Below are 17,652 nucleotides of genomic sequence, written 5' to 3' on the forward strand. Positions count from 1 at the left end.
CAGCTCCACTCTTCTTTTTGCTAGAAGTTAAGCCCCCCCTGAAATTTTCTTTTAGCCGCCCCCCCCGGTATTTTTGACTGTGGTTGCGCCTCTGGCTTCAGGCACCCCCCCATATCTTGTGTGTCTCTCCCACGTTTTAATGTCCTTGTTTCTCTCTTTCTCTTTCATACTCTCTCACATTGTTTCTCTTTCTTTTTTAAAGTTTTGTACGCTGCTATCTCAAGTCTACTATATACAACCTTATCTGAGTTGAAGTGGTGAACTCTCTTGATTACTGTGAAGGCTTCTTCAACACGTAGAGCACCCTCTTTCAATCACGCCATTGGCACTAGGTGAGCAAAGAATTTTGTTTCCGAAACAACAACAAATTATTTGTGAAAAGAGAGACTGGGTACTGTGCAGCAGCTTCACTATATAGAAATATATAATTACCTCCAACAGATAGGTTACAACAGTCTGCGAAACATATCTACAACCTTATTGCGCCACTTTTGTGCCACTTTTAACATGGGAAAAGTGGCGCAAGGAGCTTGTAAATCTGTGCCTGACTTTAAAAAAAAAAATTCAACTCCAGTCTCTGCGAGACAGTTTTAATGTTGTTTTCTCTCTCCTTCTCTCTCTCACTCTCTGTGACATCATTTCTCTATAGACACTGCTGTCTACTTTGACGTGTAGAAGCAGAGGTGTATTGAAGTTGTGAACTCCGGTGGCCTCAGTGTTTGCCCGCAGTGAATATACAAGGTAAGCACAGCGGCCTAGATATACAATGCCTCCATTGCAATGCATTAGAAATAAGTTGGTGTATTTATAATCCTGTTGTACCACTTTTGTGTCAGTAACGCAGTAGGCACTTCCATATAGACACCACTTGAACGCAGGACTATAACAGAAGTGAAATGTACTCGACACACTGCACACGTAAAATCATAGTGTTACCTTCACTTGTAATGCTTCACCTTATTTAGTCACATCTACATAACTTTAAACTCTTTTTTTCTTTTTTGTTTTGCAGATTACCTACCTAACAGCTTTTGGAGTCCACATCACAATTTGTTTATAATACTGTTTTATTAAAGTTATTTTTCTAGTTGTTTATTACATTATCTTTAAGTTACGTTTACAGTTATTGTCATTTTAATAAACGTTAATAAAAAACTATATACTTGTTTTATTTTTTTTTTGGGGGGGGGACGGTCCACAACAAAAATATTTATAATTTGAAATACTATAGTAAGATGTTTGACTGTAGGGTTGAAAAGTACTAGCTGTACAATAACTTATATTTTCTCTGAATGGACTACAACATGGAAAGGAAATCAAAGTAATACAATGTGTACCACATTTACAAACCTCTTGCGACATTTTCGCGCGCAAACCTACCCCCTTACAAAATTAACTATGTGGACCTCAATGATGCCCCTCAAAACACGAAAACTATATAGTGTGAGGGAGGCTGTGTGGCCCGCCGCATAATGCCCTGGAGTCCACCACACCCAGACCCGGTTCCTGCAGTATCCTGGGGGAAAACAGCCATTACAACGCGGTCATAACCACGCGTGATCGTCACCACAAATTCATTAGCACGCATATGGCTTTACCACGCATGCCTTTACCATGCATGCCTTTACCATGCATGCTTTTACAACTAGTATACATTTACCACGCATGATTAAGCCATAAGCATGATAATGGCTTTGTGGTGACGGACACGCGTTATAATGGCTGTGGCTTACGTGCTTCAAATTCGTTTTTAGGTATGCGTGTGACCAAGTCTGATAACATCAGAGGCCAAGGACAAACACTGTGGTGTCTGTGGTAGGAAATCTCATCGATCACAGAGAAGATAGGCGGAGGGTAAAATGAAAGTAACAGGTACAATAAAATTAACAGAGGAAAACTACTAAAATGGCGGTGGTCGGGGTATATAATCCATACGTTTCAAATAAATATAGATAGATATAATTATTAATATATTACAAAAGTATAGCAGCGGATGACACACACGGCCCGGGAAAAGAAAGCGTCAAATTTAATACCTGAAATGAGGAGAGGTTTGCTTGGCGAACTTGAATAAAAAGAAAGAAACGTGGGCTTGGAAACGAGGCTGCGCATGCGTAGAGAGTACAACTAGTGCACACAAAAAAATGGAAAGTTTTACATACTATCATAGAAATATAGCTCTAGTTTTTTTCCTTTTCCACCGCGTACGCGTACAATACATGTATTGTACGCTGCGATTTCTTATTTTTAAAAATATATATATTTTGGGCCTAAAGATCCATGTGGGACCCCCTAAGCAAGCCTAGAGGGTCAGGATGTTTCTAGCCTGCCCCCTTTCCTTATTTTTCAACTTTGTTTTACTGTTTTCTTGTGACTCGGTTCTACCAAGGCACAAAATGGCTGCCAACACTTCCTGATTTGGAGTGTTGACAGACAGTTGACATCCAATCAGCATGCAGCTTGTGCTTGTAATTGAACGGATCTCCGTACGCGAGCAGTACTTCGTCTATAGATATTACTATGATTTTACTTTTCATTTTCTCAGGAACTACTGAACGGATTTACACCATTTAACAAAAAGCACAATCTGCGAACCAAACTCTACCTCTCTGCCAAATTTGGTGCAATCCCGTTCAGCCGTTCGGGCTGTAGCCCTGGCTAAAGATCCCTATGGGAAATTGCATGGGGAAAACACGTTTTGGGACCCCCCTTATTTCTCAGCCCCCACTTGACAAATCACCCCCAAACTTTCAGGGAAGGAGCGGGGCTGAGCGTGCCATTTTCTTGGAGAAATTCATGAAGATTCGTCCACCGGCGTCAAAGTTATTTCAAATAGAATGTTGTGGATTTCCTATGGAAAGTAGGTCCTAACTATAACTACCTCCAGTAGGTAATATATGTATGTATATATATATATGTATGTATATGTATAGATATATATTATATCCTACTGGCGATAGCCAGTAGGTAAATATAGTTAGGACCTGGCTACCATAGGAAATCCGCAACATTCTATTGGGAATAACTTTGGCGCCGGTTGAGGAATTTGCGTGTAATTTCCCAAAATTTAGGCCAGCTCCACTCCGCTTCTTCCCTGGAAGTTTCGGGGGGATTCGTCATGCGGGGGAAAGAAAAAAGGGGGGTCCCAAAACGTGTTTTCCCCATGTTAATTTCCATAGGACGAATAGACAAGGCTACAGCCCGAACCGCTGAATGGAATTACACCAAACTTTGCAAAATTGTAGGGACTGGTACGCAGAAGTGCCTTTTCTATATTTGGTAAAAATTGCTCCTGTGGTTTTTATGAAAATTAACTTCAAAAACACATATATATCTATATAAGCTTACTGTAAGCTTACTGTACTCTGTACCTTCCCGAGTACGAGCTGCATTCTGATTGGCTGCCAATGTCTGTCAACACTCCAAAACAGAAATTGTTGGCAGCCATCTTGTACCTCGGTAGACTGAGGCACAGGAAAGCTGAAAAATAAACGTGTAGAACTCAAAAAAGGGGCAGGGTAGAAGCACCCTGACCCCCTAGGCCTGCACATTTTTTTTTTCAAAATTCAAATTCTTCATCCAAGAAGTGTTGGCAGCCATCTTGGGACCAATATACATGATAGCACCTCATTAAAAAGCATTGCAGTTAATAGAAGGTTTTAGGACTTTAATTACATTATAAATCATTTGTTGATGGTACCATACTCATTTTAGGAATTGTGGTGTGTTCTAAGGTGATTTTACCATGTGAAAAAGCCTTCTGCTGGTATATCATGATAATGTTTGAAAGAAAACTATTATCTCATGCTTTTCCCACAGTGGTTTGGAAGGGGATCTATAAGCTAAACTGAAAGCATATTTTCTGTAAATTCACATTATCTTTCTCAGTCATGTGAGAATGAAGTCTGACATTCTCAGTAAAACATGTACATCCAACAAGGACAGAGACTGTCAGTTGATTCCTTTGTGTTCTGCTGCAGCTTCCCAGAGTGTTCTAAAGAACAACTAGAGCGCTAACAGTCCTACTTATTACAAAGGTATGGCACACCTGAAGCCATCTTGATTGGAATAAAGTGGTAACTCTTAAAACATTTAATTTTAAAAGGAAAAAAATGAGGGGGTATATTTTGCCATAGAAAGTATGATTAGTGCTGCAGAAAGAAAAATTAGGGCACATTTTGAGTGACTTCTCAAATCCTCTTCTATTTCATTAAAACATTCTGACATGCAGTCTCCCAAGATAGCCACCAGAGACAAAAGAGCCCAAATGTAGCCCAAATAGCACCCAGATGTAGCCCAAGTATAGCCCAATGACAGAATGTCCCAGAGTGTTCTAAAGAACAACTAGAGCGCTAACAGTCTTACTTATGACAAAAGTATGGCACACCAGAAGCCATCTTGATTGGAATGAAGTGGTAAGTCTGAAAACATTTAATTTAAAAAGGAACAAAATGAGGGGGTTCATTTTGCCATAGAAAGTATGATTAGTGCTTCAGAAAGAAAAATTAGGGCACATTTTGAGTGACTTCACAAATCCTCTTCTATTTCATAAAAAAATTCTGACATGCAGTCTCCCAAGATAGCCACCAGAGACAAAAGAGCCCAAATGTAGCCCAAATAGCACCCAGATGTAGCCCAAGTATAGCTCAATGACAGAATGTCCCAGAGTGTTCTAAAGAACAACTAGAGCGCTAACAGTCTTACTTATGACAAAAGTATGGCACACCAGAAGCCATCTTGATTGGAATGAAGTGGTAACTCTTAAAACATTTAATTTAAAAAGGAACAAAATGAGGGGGTTCATTTTGCCATAGAAAGTATGATTAGTGCTTCAGAAAGAAAAATTAGGGCACTTTTTGAGTGACTTCTCAAATCCTCTTCTATTTCATTAAAAAAATTCTGACATGCAGACTGAAACATGCACTTTGAATACCAGCAGCAGACTTCACTGGTGAGCAGTAGCTTTACTACAGTGATATAATGAGCAACTAGAGTGCTAACATTCAGAATTTATGGCAAATGTGTGACACATAAGCATGGGCGTAAAATCCGTTCCGCTTGCGGATTTTGCGGATTTTCGGTAAATTCGCAATCCGCTAACTCTAGCGAACTTGCCGAAAATTCGTAAAATCCGTTCGAAGCGGATTTTTTGCTTGGTCGCACTTGCCAATGAGAATACTATACAATTTCGCGGGAGTAAACACTTGCGAACACGTAGATGCGGCGGGCAGCGACAATCTCGCAATTGCGAGATTGCAAAATTTGCAATTTCGCACAAGAAATCCACCAGCAGGCAGCATAAACCTTGAAAATTATGATTTTTATCAGAATAACTCCTCAGGTTGACATTTGCCTGCACTTTTTCTTTGCAAGGAGTCCATTTTGGGGGGTGGGGGTGGGAGGAAGGAAGTGCCCCACAGTCTCCAACTTCCTGTTCCTGTCCACCAGGCTCCTCCCAGTGCTTTCTTCATGTGCTGGTCACTTTGATTTGGATCTTGACCTGGAAGGATTACTTTTTGTGGATGCTGCTAGATATTTGGATTTTTGCAATACTGAAAGCACTCAGCAGGTGCAAAAGTTCAATCTTATCATTAGTAACCATTCCCTGTAGTGCTTCCTGAGGGGCCCCTTCAGAGTTCATTTGCCTACTTGCAACTATTCTATGACCCTGCTCTGACCCTCACAGCAGGCTCAGAGAATAGCTACAAGTATACAACAAAGGTCCTGTTAAAAAAATTACACTGCAACAGAAAGCAATTACAGACAAAACTGAGAGCACTCAGCAGGGGCAAAAGTTCAATCTTATCATTAGTAACCATTCCCTGTAGTGCTTCCTGAGGGGCCCCATCAGAGTTCAGCTGCCTACTTGCAACTATAGGCCACAAAGGTCCTGTGAAAAAAAATTGCACTGCAACGGAAAGCAAATTACAGATAAGGAAGCAGGTGCCAGCCAGACTGGAAGTTTAAATTCAGTGACACATTAATCAACCCCAAATTAATTCATGTCAGTTGAAGCAGGGCAGGTGTGCTTGCTTTTTTTCACCCCCATAATCTACAGTGATAAACCAACCAGAGGGTGGCAGTGATGTACCAGAGGGTGGCATGGGTGTACCAGAGGGTGGCAGTGGTGAAACAGAGGGTGCTGTGAACCTGTGATGATGAACCAGATGTAGAAACAACATAGTCGCGGCCGTTGCGAGCCGAAAAGTAAGTTCGCAATTGCGAACTGGTACAGAACCCTCGCGAACTGCCCAAAATCCTTGCGAACACAAAAAAAATCCGCAAATTCGCAAGAGTTTGCGGATTTTGCGGATTGCGAATCCGTCAATACGCAAGTTCGCGGATTGCCAATTCGCAAAATCCGCCCATGCTTAGTGACACATCTGAATGCCTTCTCGATGGAACCAAAGTAAACAAGCATTGAAAATGCAATAGATCTCGCCCTCGTTTAAGTTAAAGCCATTCTGTTTGTAATGAGGTGGCTTTTTAGCTTTGCTTTTAATAGTGTTTTTCAAACTTTCATGTAAATAACATGCATATGTATGCATATATGTATATGTATGCATGCATTTATATTTGTATTTATATAGATATGCAGATTATATATTTTTATATATGTATGGATATATATATATACACATACATATATATAAATGCATATATATATATGCATATATATATGTGTATATGTGTGCGTGTAGATAGACCGAGGCACAAGAAAGCAGAAAAACAAACGTGAAGAACACAAAAAGGGGGCAGGGTAGATACACCCTGACCCCCTAGGCCTGCCCAGGTGGTCCCACAAGGACAAAAATGGCCCACATTTTGTTTTTTTTAAACCTGGTCTGTTTTTTTAAAAATTACCCCCCGGGGCGACCAAATCGCAGCGGCATAGTGATAAAGAAGTGTGGGGGGTCCACAATCCCCCCACACTGCCCCGGGGACCACCGCCCCCGGGGCAAAGCAACGCAGCCCCTTGGCGCATACTGGAGACTCCTGGTTGGCTACTTGGCCCCCAGGGACCCCCAGTATGCAAGGGGAATTATTTCCGATTCTGCAAACACGCCAGGGGTTGCGCTGCAGGGAGGTGTAAAAAAGGGTGTGGCCTCATTACACCTCTCTGCAATGCTGCCCCCTGGCGCATACTGCAGGTTCCAGGTGGGCTAGTTGGCCCCCAGGGACCCGCAGTATGCAAGGCGAATTAGTTCCCCCTCTGCAAACACGCCCGGGGGCTGCGTTGCAGAGGTGTAAAAAAGGCCTCATTACACCTCTCTGTAATGCAGCTCCCTGGCTTATACTGGAGGTTCCTGGTGGGCTAGTTGCCCCCCAGGGACCTCCAGTATGCAAGGGGAATTAGTTCCTCCTCTGCAAACGTGCCAGGGGTTGCGCTACAGAACGTTGTAAAAAGGGGGCGTGCCCTCTGAACACCTGCCTGCAAAAATGTAGTAAATCAGTATAAAAAAAAATCAATTAATACATTTAAAAATTGTCTTTTAAAAAACCTTCGAAATTCAATGAAAAAACCATAGGTTTCAGGCCTTATATAGTTAGGAATTAGCATTTAAAAAACCTTGCAAATTCACTGAAAAAACCATAGGTTTCAGGCCTTATATAGTTAGGAATTAGCATTTAAAAAACCTTTGAAATTAACTGAAAAAACCATAGGTTTCAGGCCTTATATAGTTAGGAATTAGCTTTTAAAAAACCTTTGAAATTCACTCAAAAAACTATAAGTTTTAGGGGTGTTATAGTTAGCTGGGCATTTCACTCATACGAGACCATTGAAATTGCTCCTATATATTTAGTTGTACTAACTATATTTCGCGCACCCGCAATCCACTGCTGATGATGTCACATATTAGATCATTCATGACATGGTCAGTGACATCACTGATGACATCTCAAATGACATCACTGATGACATCACTGATGACATCATCCAGTGAATGTGGTTTGCTTCGTTATTTAAATATGCATTATATATATAGCAATTTGCATTGAAGAATGAGTGGATATATATAAATAAATATGCAGGGCGTGTTTGCAAATGTCAGCTCAGTCCCCCCTCCCTTCAGCAGTCTGCAAACGCGCCCTGTGGTGCGTTTTTAAGAGGAAGTTTTAATTCCCCTGCCCTATTATATACTAGGGGCTTACAGAGGAGGTCTTGCTAATAACAGGGGTACCCCAACGCATAGTGTTCCCTAGTGTATGTAGGTGTTTTAACTGTATTCTAAGTGTCTTTTAGCACAGCACTGGCTCTAGGACTGGTTAGTCAGAGTCAGTTATCACCAGTACCCATCTGAAAAGTTGAGGATACAGGATGATTTTGCAACAAGGCCTCTTTCTGCTCCTCTGTTTATTCTTTCTGCTTGTCTTCCTTCCTCCTGCACTTTTCTTCGTCTTTGAGGACTTCTGTTGCTTCCTTTGGCATTTCTTTTTCTTCTTTCTGTGTGTTTTGTCTTCTTTCTTCACATGTCCTACCTCTGTAGGCATAGTTAGAAACTAGCATTTAAAAAAGCTTTGAAACTCACTTAAAAAACCATAGCTTTCAGTTACGTAAAAGTTAGAAATTAGCATTTAAAAAACCTTTGAAATTCACTGAAAAAAACACATGTTTCAGGCACGTTATAGTTAGGAATTAGCATTTAAAAAACCTTAGAAATTCACAGAACAAACCATAGGTTTCAAGGGTGTTATAATTAGCTGGACATTTCACTCGTACAAAACCATTGAAATTCCACCGTCATGGTTAGTTCAGCTAACTATAACTCTCGCGCCCGCAATGCACAGATGATGACGTCACATATTACAGCACTCATGACATGGTCAGTGATGTCACTGATGACATCCCTGATGACATCTCAAATGACATCACTGATGACATCATCCTTGTGATAGAGTGGCAGACATCCTCCCACCCTAATATAACATTTGATACACACATTCAAAAATAGAAACTAAAATTTTCAAAAAAAATTGAAAATACCAATATCAGTTACAACAACCTATTCAGTAATTCCAAGATCTACATACACATCCACTCATTCACCAACAGTCCTATATAGTAGTAGTAGTAGTAGTATAAGGCTTTATTTCGATAAAAACATATCTTAAAAGCGTGGCATTATACAATAATTTAACATCACAAAAGATAATTGAATACACATATTGCAAATAGGATAAAAAATACTGTACAAAAGAGATAAAAGACTGCATAAGCTTGGGTATAAAATCACAAATTAAATATTATCACTGAGCCTTTTGGATCTGATGGACCAAGCCCATCCTAAAAATTTCGACAGTCCACATACATACAGCGACCGAGTATCTGACATCAAAAAGCGCAATGCTACAATATGATGTTTAGTTCCCAGTTCTTTGTATAATGGTTTTAACCAACAATTCCTCTGTGATTTGTATGCCAGGCATGCAAACAAAATATGTGCAACGGATTCTACTCTGGACTCACAGATAGGGCAAAAGGGAGACGTTTGGAATGGAGCTTTCCAGCGGGCAGTCAGTTCGCGGACTGGAAGAGTTCCAACCCTGAATCTAAAATACAAAGCCCTATCAACGGGCTTCAGAATAATATCAAGGTAGGGTTCCCGGAATGGCACATCCTTGATCCTCAAGAAGTCATCTGTAAGTCTCCCAAGTTTGGGATCAGAGTTGTTTTTACTGGATACCCATCTCCAGTAAAGTTTCTTCAGAGCGGCTTTGGGGGAGCAGATCTGGTTTCCCAGGCATCAGTAAAGCCCAACTCGCCAAGCAAGGATTTAACATCTTTGAGCCACTTGATTTTGTGCCAACCCGACATCGACATTACTTCCACCAGACCCTCGGCATACTTTGCTAGTTCTGGCACACGCCATAGCCGAGCCCATAATAGGAGCGGTCGGACCTTTGCCAGGTCTTTAATCGAGTGGCACCCTAGATCGAGTAGCAGTGGTACCATGGGGGTGCTCTGTGGGAGTGCCATTAGATCCTTAAGAAATTTATTTTCGGATCTAGATAGCTGTTCTATGTTACTTGTACCCCACAGTTCCGCCCTGTAGAGGGCCGAGCTGACTCCTCTCGCCTTGTAAATGTCAATGACCGGGGCAATGGGTCTGGTTGAGGAAGAGCGCTGTTCTTTAAGGAGCGCCCCCGCTACCCTTTTGTGGCTTAATAACATCTTCTGTAAGTGTGGGTTCCACTGCATTGTGTCAGAAATGCGTATGCCTAGATAATCAAATTCTGTGACCCTTTCCAAGGACACATGATTCCGGACTGGGGATCGCCCGAGTTTTCTAGGGGGATTCAACACCAGGTACTTGGTCCTGTCAGTATTAATTATGAGGCCTCTCCGAGTACAGAAGGACTGAAAGCTGTCTAAAAGGCTCTTGAGACCCACAGGGGACTTGGAGATGAGCAGGGTGTCATTAGCGAATAGGAGAGTTGGAATTCGATCGCCCGCCAGGGAAGGTGCATCAGATGTTTTTTTCAGCAGGTGCTCCACCACACCTTTCACATAAAGTGAGAACAGGGTGGTAGCAAGAACACAACCCTGGCGGACACCTCTATTCACTGGAATTCTGCTCGTCTTCTGCCCCTGTATACCCCACCGGGGCAAAATTTCCAGCGTGGAGCCTCACTAATATTGACAGGATGTACGAAGGAATCCCCATTTCTGATAATACTCCCCATAATCGGTCCCGGGGCACCAGGTCAAAGGCAGTCTTCAAATCTATAATCGAGAGGTAAAGACTGCCTTTGGCTATAAGAACCACCTTCCAGTAAATGAGTAGCAATAGCCTGCTCTATAGTCCCAGTACCAGCCCTAAATCCTGCTTGGTAGTCCGATAGAATTTTATTTTCATCAACCCACTGCAAAAGTCTCCCGAGTACCACCTTTCCGGCAGCCTTCTGGGTGGAGTCGATTAGACTTATCGCACGATAATTGGCAGGGTCGTCCCTACGCCCCTTTTTGAAGATTGGGATGACCTCTGCCCCCTTCCATGATTCTGGGATTGCAGCGCCGGTGTTAATGGCATTGAGTAAAATTGAGATAATCCTTCCCCATTGGATGGAGTCAAGACGGAGCAGGTCCCCAGGGACCCCATCTGGGCCTGCTGCTTTATGTGGCACCATACCTTTGATCGCACTTTCCACTTCTTTTGGTGTAAATGGGTGGCTTTCAGGTTCCCCTGGGGATTCCCGAAAGTTTAGGGGGGTAGGGTCATTTGGGCCATCCGAATGGTTCGTGTATAATTTCGAAAAGTGGTCGAACCACATTTGACCAGTAATATTGCACGTAATAAGGTCATTAACAGGACTATTCTTGGCTCTTATAATATTCCAGAAACTGCCAGCATCTCTCCCAGTACTGGCCTCCTTTAAAGCTTGCCAATACTGGTCCTCCCACTCCTTTTTCACTTCCACAACAGTCAGCTTATACTCTTTCCTAGCTAGCTGGATCAGCTCGGGGGACTTGCATTTGACTGCTTTAATTAGTGCAGAAATCTTTTGTCTGCATTTTATTGAATACCAGCCCTGGTTGCCCTTAGGCCTTTGGCGCTCCTTTTGTACTGTACCTCTAGTTTGTACTAGGAATAGATTGCCCAGCGCATTAAAAGTGTCTCGAAAGACTACAGATACCCCCGATGGATCCAGAGTAGGGGTGTCCAACTTAGTCAATGCAGCTACCAAAAGGACCCCTATTCTCTGGACTTTCCCCTCATCCAGGGCAACTTTGCACCATTTGAGGCGCCTCCCGCAATTAGATGGACAAACTTCTGAGGTTGACATTATTTTAGTTGGTACAGCCAGTCCGCTTGCATGCGGCCACAAGGGGTGTAAACTCAAAGAGAGCGGGTTGTGATCACTATCTGTGGTAGAGAGGATCTCCATATCCTGCATGAAGCACCAGAGCTTAAAGTCTAGAAGGATATAGTCGATCCTTGAGGAATGGTTGACCCTGTTGTACGTATGGGCCCCAGATGGGTCCGAGGTAGTCCTGCCACTTGCCGCCCGAAGGCCAAATTCCATAACTAAGGTGATCAACTGTATAGCCCGTTGAGACCACCTCTTTATTGGTTGGATTGCAAGAATTGGTATACCCCTCCTTGCATCATCCTCGGCGATATCCAGAATGTCCTCTGCCGTGAGGGGCTCAAATGTACAGTTGAAGTCCCCCGCGACCAGGACATGCATGCTATCGTGTCACTCATACATGTTCTCACTCATCATATGTACTCATACACCTATACATCCTGTTACACACCGCCACTCATCCATAGAGTTACTCACACACGTAGTCACTCATGCTAATAAAGAATCAAACATCCATTTACTTGCATATACAGCTATATACACACCACTACACTTACTTCTACAGAAACGTACACATACTTACTCTCTTAAACAATCACTTATAGAAACACATACTTATTTATACATGAACACTTCCAATCTTTCACTCTCATATATAATCACTTATATACACCAATACTCACACATACTAGTTTAAAACATATGTAGTTACTCATAAAGACACTATTGAGACAGTCATTCACTCACTAACACACCCATATGCACACTCATCCACCCATACAGTCCTGCACACATGCTGTCTTCAACACATACAAACAGTGAGTCACTCATTCATGCATCTATGTGCTAAGTAATACCCCCACTGAACCAAATAGACACTCAGACACTCATACTGATACACAAAAAACAACAACCCATATAGACACTCAGGTAGCTACTCACCAACCCATGCAGCCACTTATACATAAAGTGAGAGACTGATACAGATATTTACATATTTAAAAATTACTCGCTAACCCATGTATTCACTAAGATACACTTAATCGGTCAGTTATACAATCAATTAAAAAAAAAACATCCATTTAGACACTTATTTACCCATTTATTCTTCCATTGACCTTGAGATATACATAAATAAAAAATATTTACTTTTTAGAAAGACACACATTCACTGGATGATGTCATCAGTGATGTCATTTGAGATGTCATCAGTGATGTCATGAGTGATGTCACTGACCATGTCGTGAGTGATGTAATATGTGACATCATCAGCAGTGCATTGCGGGCGCGCGAGTTATAGTCGGCTGAACTAACTATAATGGTGGAATTTCGATGGTTTTGTACGAGTGAAATGTCCAGCTAACTAAAACACCCCTGAAACCTATGTTTTTTTCTGTGAATTTCTAAGGTTTTTAATTGCTAATTCCTAACTAAGTGCCTGAAACCTATGTTTTTTCCAGTGAATATATATATATATATATATATATATATATATATATATATAAGTTTAGTCACTAGGACGGAAATAAGAACACACTCACTCGTGTGTTTTCCAAAAGCTTACAACGTCTTTATTTTCTTGCCAGTCCCAACGCGTTTCACCTCTTCCAAAGGCTTGTTCCCGTCTACTGTATAACACGCTCCTGTCACCCATAAGAGCACAGCATAGACGCTTTTACCCCACTGTTACGTTTTAGAGTACATAACATGACTTTATGTTAGCTGCTGTTTCGGTTCTCATATCAATTTCGTCTTTCTTTCTTCTTCTTCTTCTACATCTCTCTTCTTCTCTCTCTCTCTTTCCTCTTTTTCCTTCTTCTTCTCTTCTCTTTTCTTTCTCCTTCCTTTTTCAAGTCCACTCCTATTGCAACCATCCTTTTGATCAATAATTGCATATATTTGTGTATATTGTTCATTGTTTCATCGATAGAGAATCATTTGTTTAAATGGTCTTGATGCACTATATTTAAATTGTGAAACTCAGGTTGCATTGGCTCATGAATGTAATTAAGTGTATGTTTTTGTTTTCGATTTTGTAAAATACTGCTTCTCTTAATAAAAAAGATTTGAAATAAAATGTTATGTTTTAACAGACATTTTCATCTGACTATAATGGGAATTTAAGTTTATTTTTTTCCAGTGAATTTCAAAGGTTTTTCTTTTTGTAAAGTAAGATATTATTACCATATGTAACTATAACGTCACCGTAACCAGCCAATCTCTCCCCTCCTCCCCTCCCCCCACCATGCAGGAATTCGGAACAGCAACATGCTAGGTGTACTGAAACATGTCAAAAACCCCTATGAGTGAGCAATGATAAGGATCCAAATTTAAATCTTAGGCCCTCAGCTCACACCACTGTTTCAAATATTGTCGTTTTTCCATCTGCATGCACACTCCAACTCCCAAAATGGTATGTTTCTTCGAATATCTAAATATAGAGTTAGTTTTGAGTTGGTATTCAGCAGTCAGAAGTAGAAGTATAAAGGAATTAAAAGTTACTTGTTTTTTATGTAGCATACATGTGTAACTGTCGGTAAATTAATTTTTTTACGAATGGAAGGAAAGGGATGTATGTTGCTGCTACATACTAAAATGTAAAATAAATAAATCATCAAACAAGCAAAAAAATAAGTTTACAAAAAACGTAAAACCTGATTAAACAATACAGTAATTTTCTTATGTACGGAGATGGCGCTGTGTAGACACAGGGGGGTCGATTTCGATCCGTTAAAAATCTCCGTCTGTACGACTCGCATCCGTGCGACCGGACGATTCCGATCCCGATCGGGCGACCCGGACGCGATTCGTACGGTCCACGTCGATTCGTACAGAAAAGCGCACGATCACCTACACACCGTACGGCGCGTACCCCCCATGATCGCAGGGGTACGCGCCGTACCCCTGCGATCATGGGGGTACGTGTCGTACACCCAGCGTACATGGTGGGTACGTGCCGAACACCCAGCGTACATGGGGTACGGCACGTACCCCATGTACGCTGGGTGTACGGCACGTACCCCCATGATCGCAGGGATACGGCACATACCCTTGCGATCATGGGGGGTACGCGGCGTACCCGGGGGGGCCGTTCCGTACCTGTTTTGGGGCAAACTCTGACTGTACGACAGTTTCCAGCTCCCGGAGCGTACACAACACGGATCGTACTTGCCGGGTCGTAAAAAGCTGCTGCGAAACGTATGGACGTCATGTACAGCGGCTTCCGAGGGCAATTCGTACGGGGATTTCATTCGTACGGTCCCTGGTACGATTCGGACAGATAGCTGCATCGGGTGTGGATCGTACTACGTCGTTCGTACGGAGACGGTTACGGGTACGAATCGTAAGGAAAAAAATGCTCCGTACGACGATTCGGAGCGCTTTTTACGGGATCGGAATCGACCCCAGGGTGTCTAAGAAGGATCAAGGAAGGGAGGAAAGACTAGGTTCCACCCTCCTTCACATCTTGTAATCTTGAGCAGTTCCTGTAGTAATCACATATGTAATGTATCTGTTCCCTGAAAATTGGTATTTTACTTCTCACAACTGGCTACAGTTTCAGACAACATCCTAACCCTATACTGAACTCTTGTGTAAGCACACATTTGTATGATAGGCTTAATCCTGTACAAAGAAGAAAACTTGATTTAGGTAGCACAAGTTTTCATCTGTTTTTTGCATGACTGACAAACAACAGGTCTCCAAAAATGGCAAGCACAATCTGGGACAAGACTCAACATATCTATGCTTTATATCCCCAGGTGGAGCTGCCAGATATGGACTATGACTCTGAAGAGAATGAAACTCTCAGGGACTGTTTGGGCTGCTGCAAGATGAATGAGACTCATGATCAACTGCCACAAGACTTCATGAAAGAAGGAGGACAGGTAAACCAGCCATCCGTCATGTGGACATCCCTTCCTTTTTGAGAATTATGTGATGCAAACTAGGTGATAGGCCATGGGCTGATGGGTAATTCTGAATCCTGGGAGTGGCAGGACTCAGGAGCGGCTCATTCATGTGGTCATTGGGGACCTTCTTATTTTCTGCCCCGTTTTTCTTCTGTATTAATGGTGAGTAATAAGCTGTAATAAGCAGCATGAGACAGGCATTGATAGGCAGTGACCTCCGGCTGGTGCAGAGACATGAAGGACTTTGCCAACCCTGGTCTTAGGGGCATGTCACGTCTCTGTACCGCCCCAGCTGTGATGCGATGCAGCTAAAGGTAGGTCCAAGCACTTCAGGCTTAAGCCCTGTGGTGATCGGGGCTATCCAGAATCCTAATTTAAATGTGTTCATGGCTTGGGGTAAGAAAATGTCTGTGAGTGAGACAGTGAATAAGATAGTGAGTAAAAGAGTGAGCATGTGAGTGAGACTGGTTTGTGAAATCGGCATTCAGAGTGACAGCTAGTGGGCCAGTGGGTGAGACAATGTGAGCATGTGAGTAAGACAATGAGTGAGAGGGAGTGATACAGTGAGGTGAAACAGTGTGTGAGGCAATGCGAGCATGTGAGTGAGTCAGTGAGACAGAGTGACACGGAGTGAGAAAGTGCGTGACAATGTTGTTAAACCTGTTTGAGAGAGTGAGTGAGTTTGTCAGACAGTGAGCGAGAAAGTGTGCATGCCAGTGGAAAAATAAATGAGAGACAGTGAGTGACAGTGGATTAAACAATGCGAGTGAGTGAGACACTAAATGAGATAAAGTATGTAACTGAGACAGCGTGTGCCTGTGAGTGAGACAGTGAGTGACATAGTGTGAGTGACACAGTGAGTGAGAATGCGTGAGACAGTGAACTAGTATGTGAGCACTGAGGGTGTGTAAGAGGTTACTGTGTGAGCTATGAATAGTGAGATTAAATTAGTAATATGAATAGGTCCAACATGCATCTGATGTTTGGTTGTCTGAGATGTTGGGTGTTTACCTCAGTCATCTGAGATGTATTTCAAAAGTGTAGTTCAATATTCTTGATATTCTTGATGTTGGAGTGTGTAGGTCAAGACTCTAGCTTAGTTTATGCCTCTGCACGCTATTGTCCCCTGACAACATCAGATGAGGGGTGGACCTATTCATATTAACAATTTCTTCTCAATATTCATAGCAAAGTGTGCCCCTCAGTTCACATGAATGCCAATAATACTGCCTTGGAGGGTTGAGTAGAAAGAAACATTTTGACGTCCGCTAGAGGGTCGAATTATCCCTCACATCTATTTAGGTCTCGCCTAGGCAGCACATGCGCTGTCTCTTCAAGACATGCTTTATCTACTGTACAGGCTTTCATCACGCCCATCGCTTTTCATTCATTTCTTTGTGCGCCTTTCAAAATTCCTTACTTTTCATCAGTGAAACGTTGCTATTTGTTCCACCTTTTGGTGTGCTGTTCCTTCCATGGTCACGCCCCCATTACATGTCTCCCTACTCGTTTGGTTAAGTATGTAGTTTTCGGCGCACTCTTTTTTTTCTTTCTTCTTCTTTAGACAGGCCCATCCTCCTCTGTTGTGTCCTGGACCCGCCATAGTCGAGTTGCCACCGCACCCGTCACGCGCCTCTGTTTGCGGGCGTATTTGATGTTGCACCGTGTTTCTCCGGCCGGCTCTTCCTCGTCTCTGTCTGGCCCCAGGACTGCCAGAGTCGCTGCTGGACTGCGCAGCCAAATGTGTAGCTGAGAGCTTGGCTTTCGAGCGGGTGGAGGAACGCTTCAGCTGCATCACCGAGCCAGTGCAGTGCTGCATCGTCAACTTGAGCTTCACCCACTCCAAGCAGCAGATATGTATGTACTCCTCCTTTATACAAACACTCCTGTATACAGTGCCTAACCGCTGCTGCAGATTGACCCCAAGCAG

General features: G+C 42.5%; 1 protein-coding gene across 1 annotated transcript in view; it reads left to right on the top strand.

Annotated features, from left to right (window-relative positions):
* The window catches only part of LOC144783826 (uncharacterized), a 152,077-nt gene that overhangs the window by 90,031 nt on the left and 44,394 nt on the right, over positions 1-17,652 (top strand). Inside the window, exon 3 of the mRNA XM_078662575.1 lies at positions 15,573-15,698. Within this exon, the coding sequence (XP_078518701.1) occupies positions 15,573-15,698 (126 nt within the window). The remainder of the gene's footprint in view (positions 1-15,572; positions 15,699-17,652) is intronic.

This window comes from Lissotriton helveticus, chromosome 10 (assembly GCF_964261635.1).
Source record: "Lissotriton helveticus chromosome 10, aLisHel1.1, whole genome shotgun sequence".
Taxonomy (NCBI): Eukaryota; Metazoa; Chordata; class Amphibia; order Caudata; family Salamandridae; genus Lissotriton; species Lissotriton helveticus.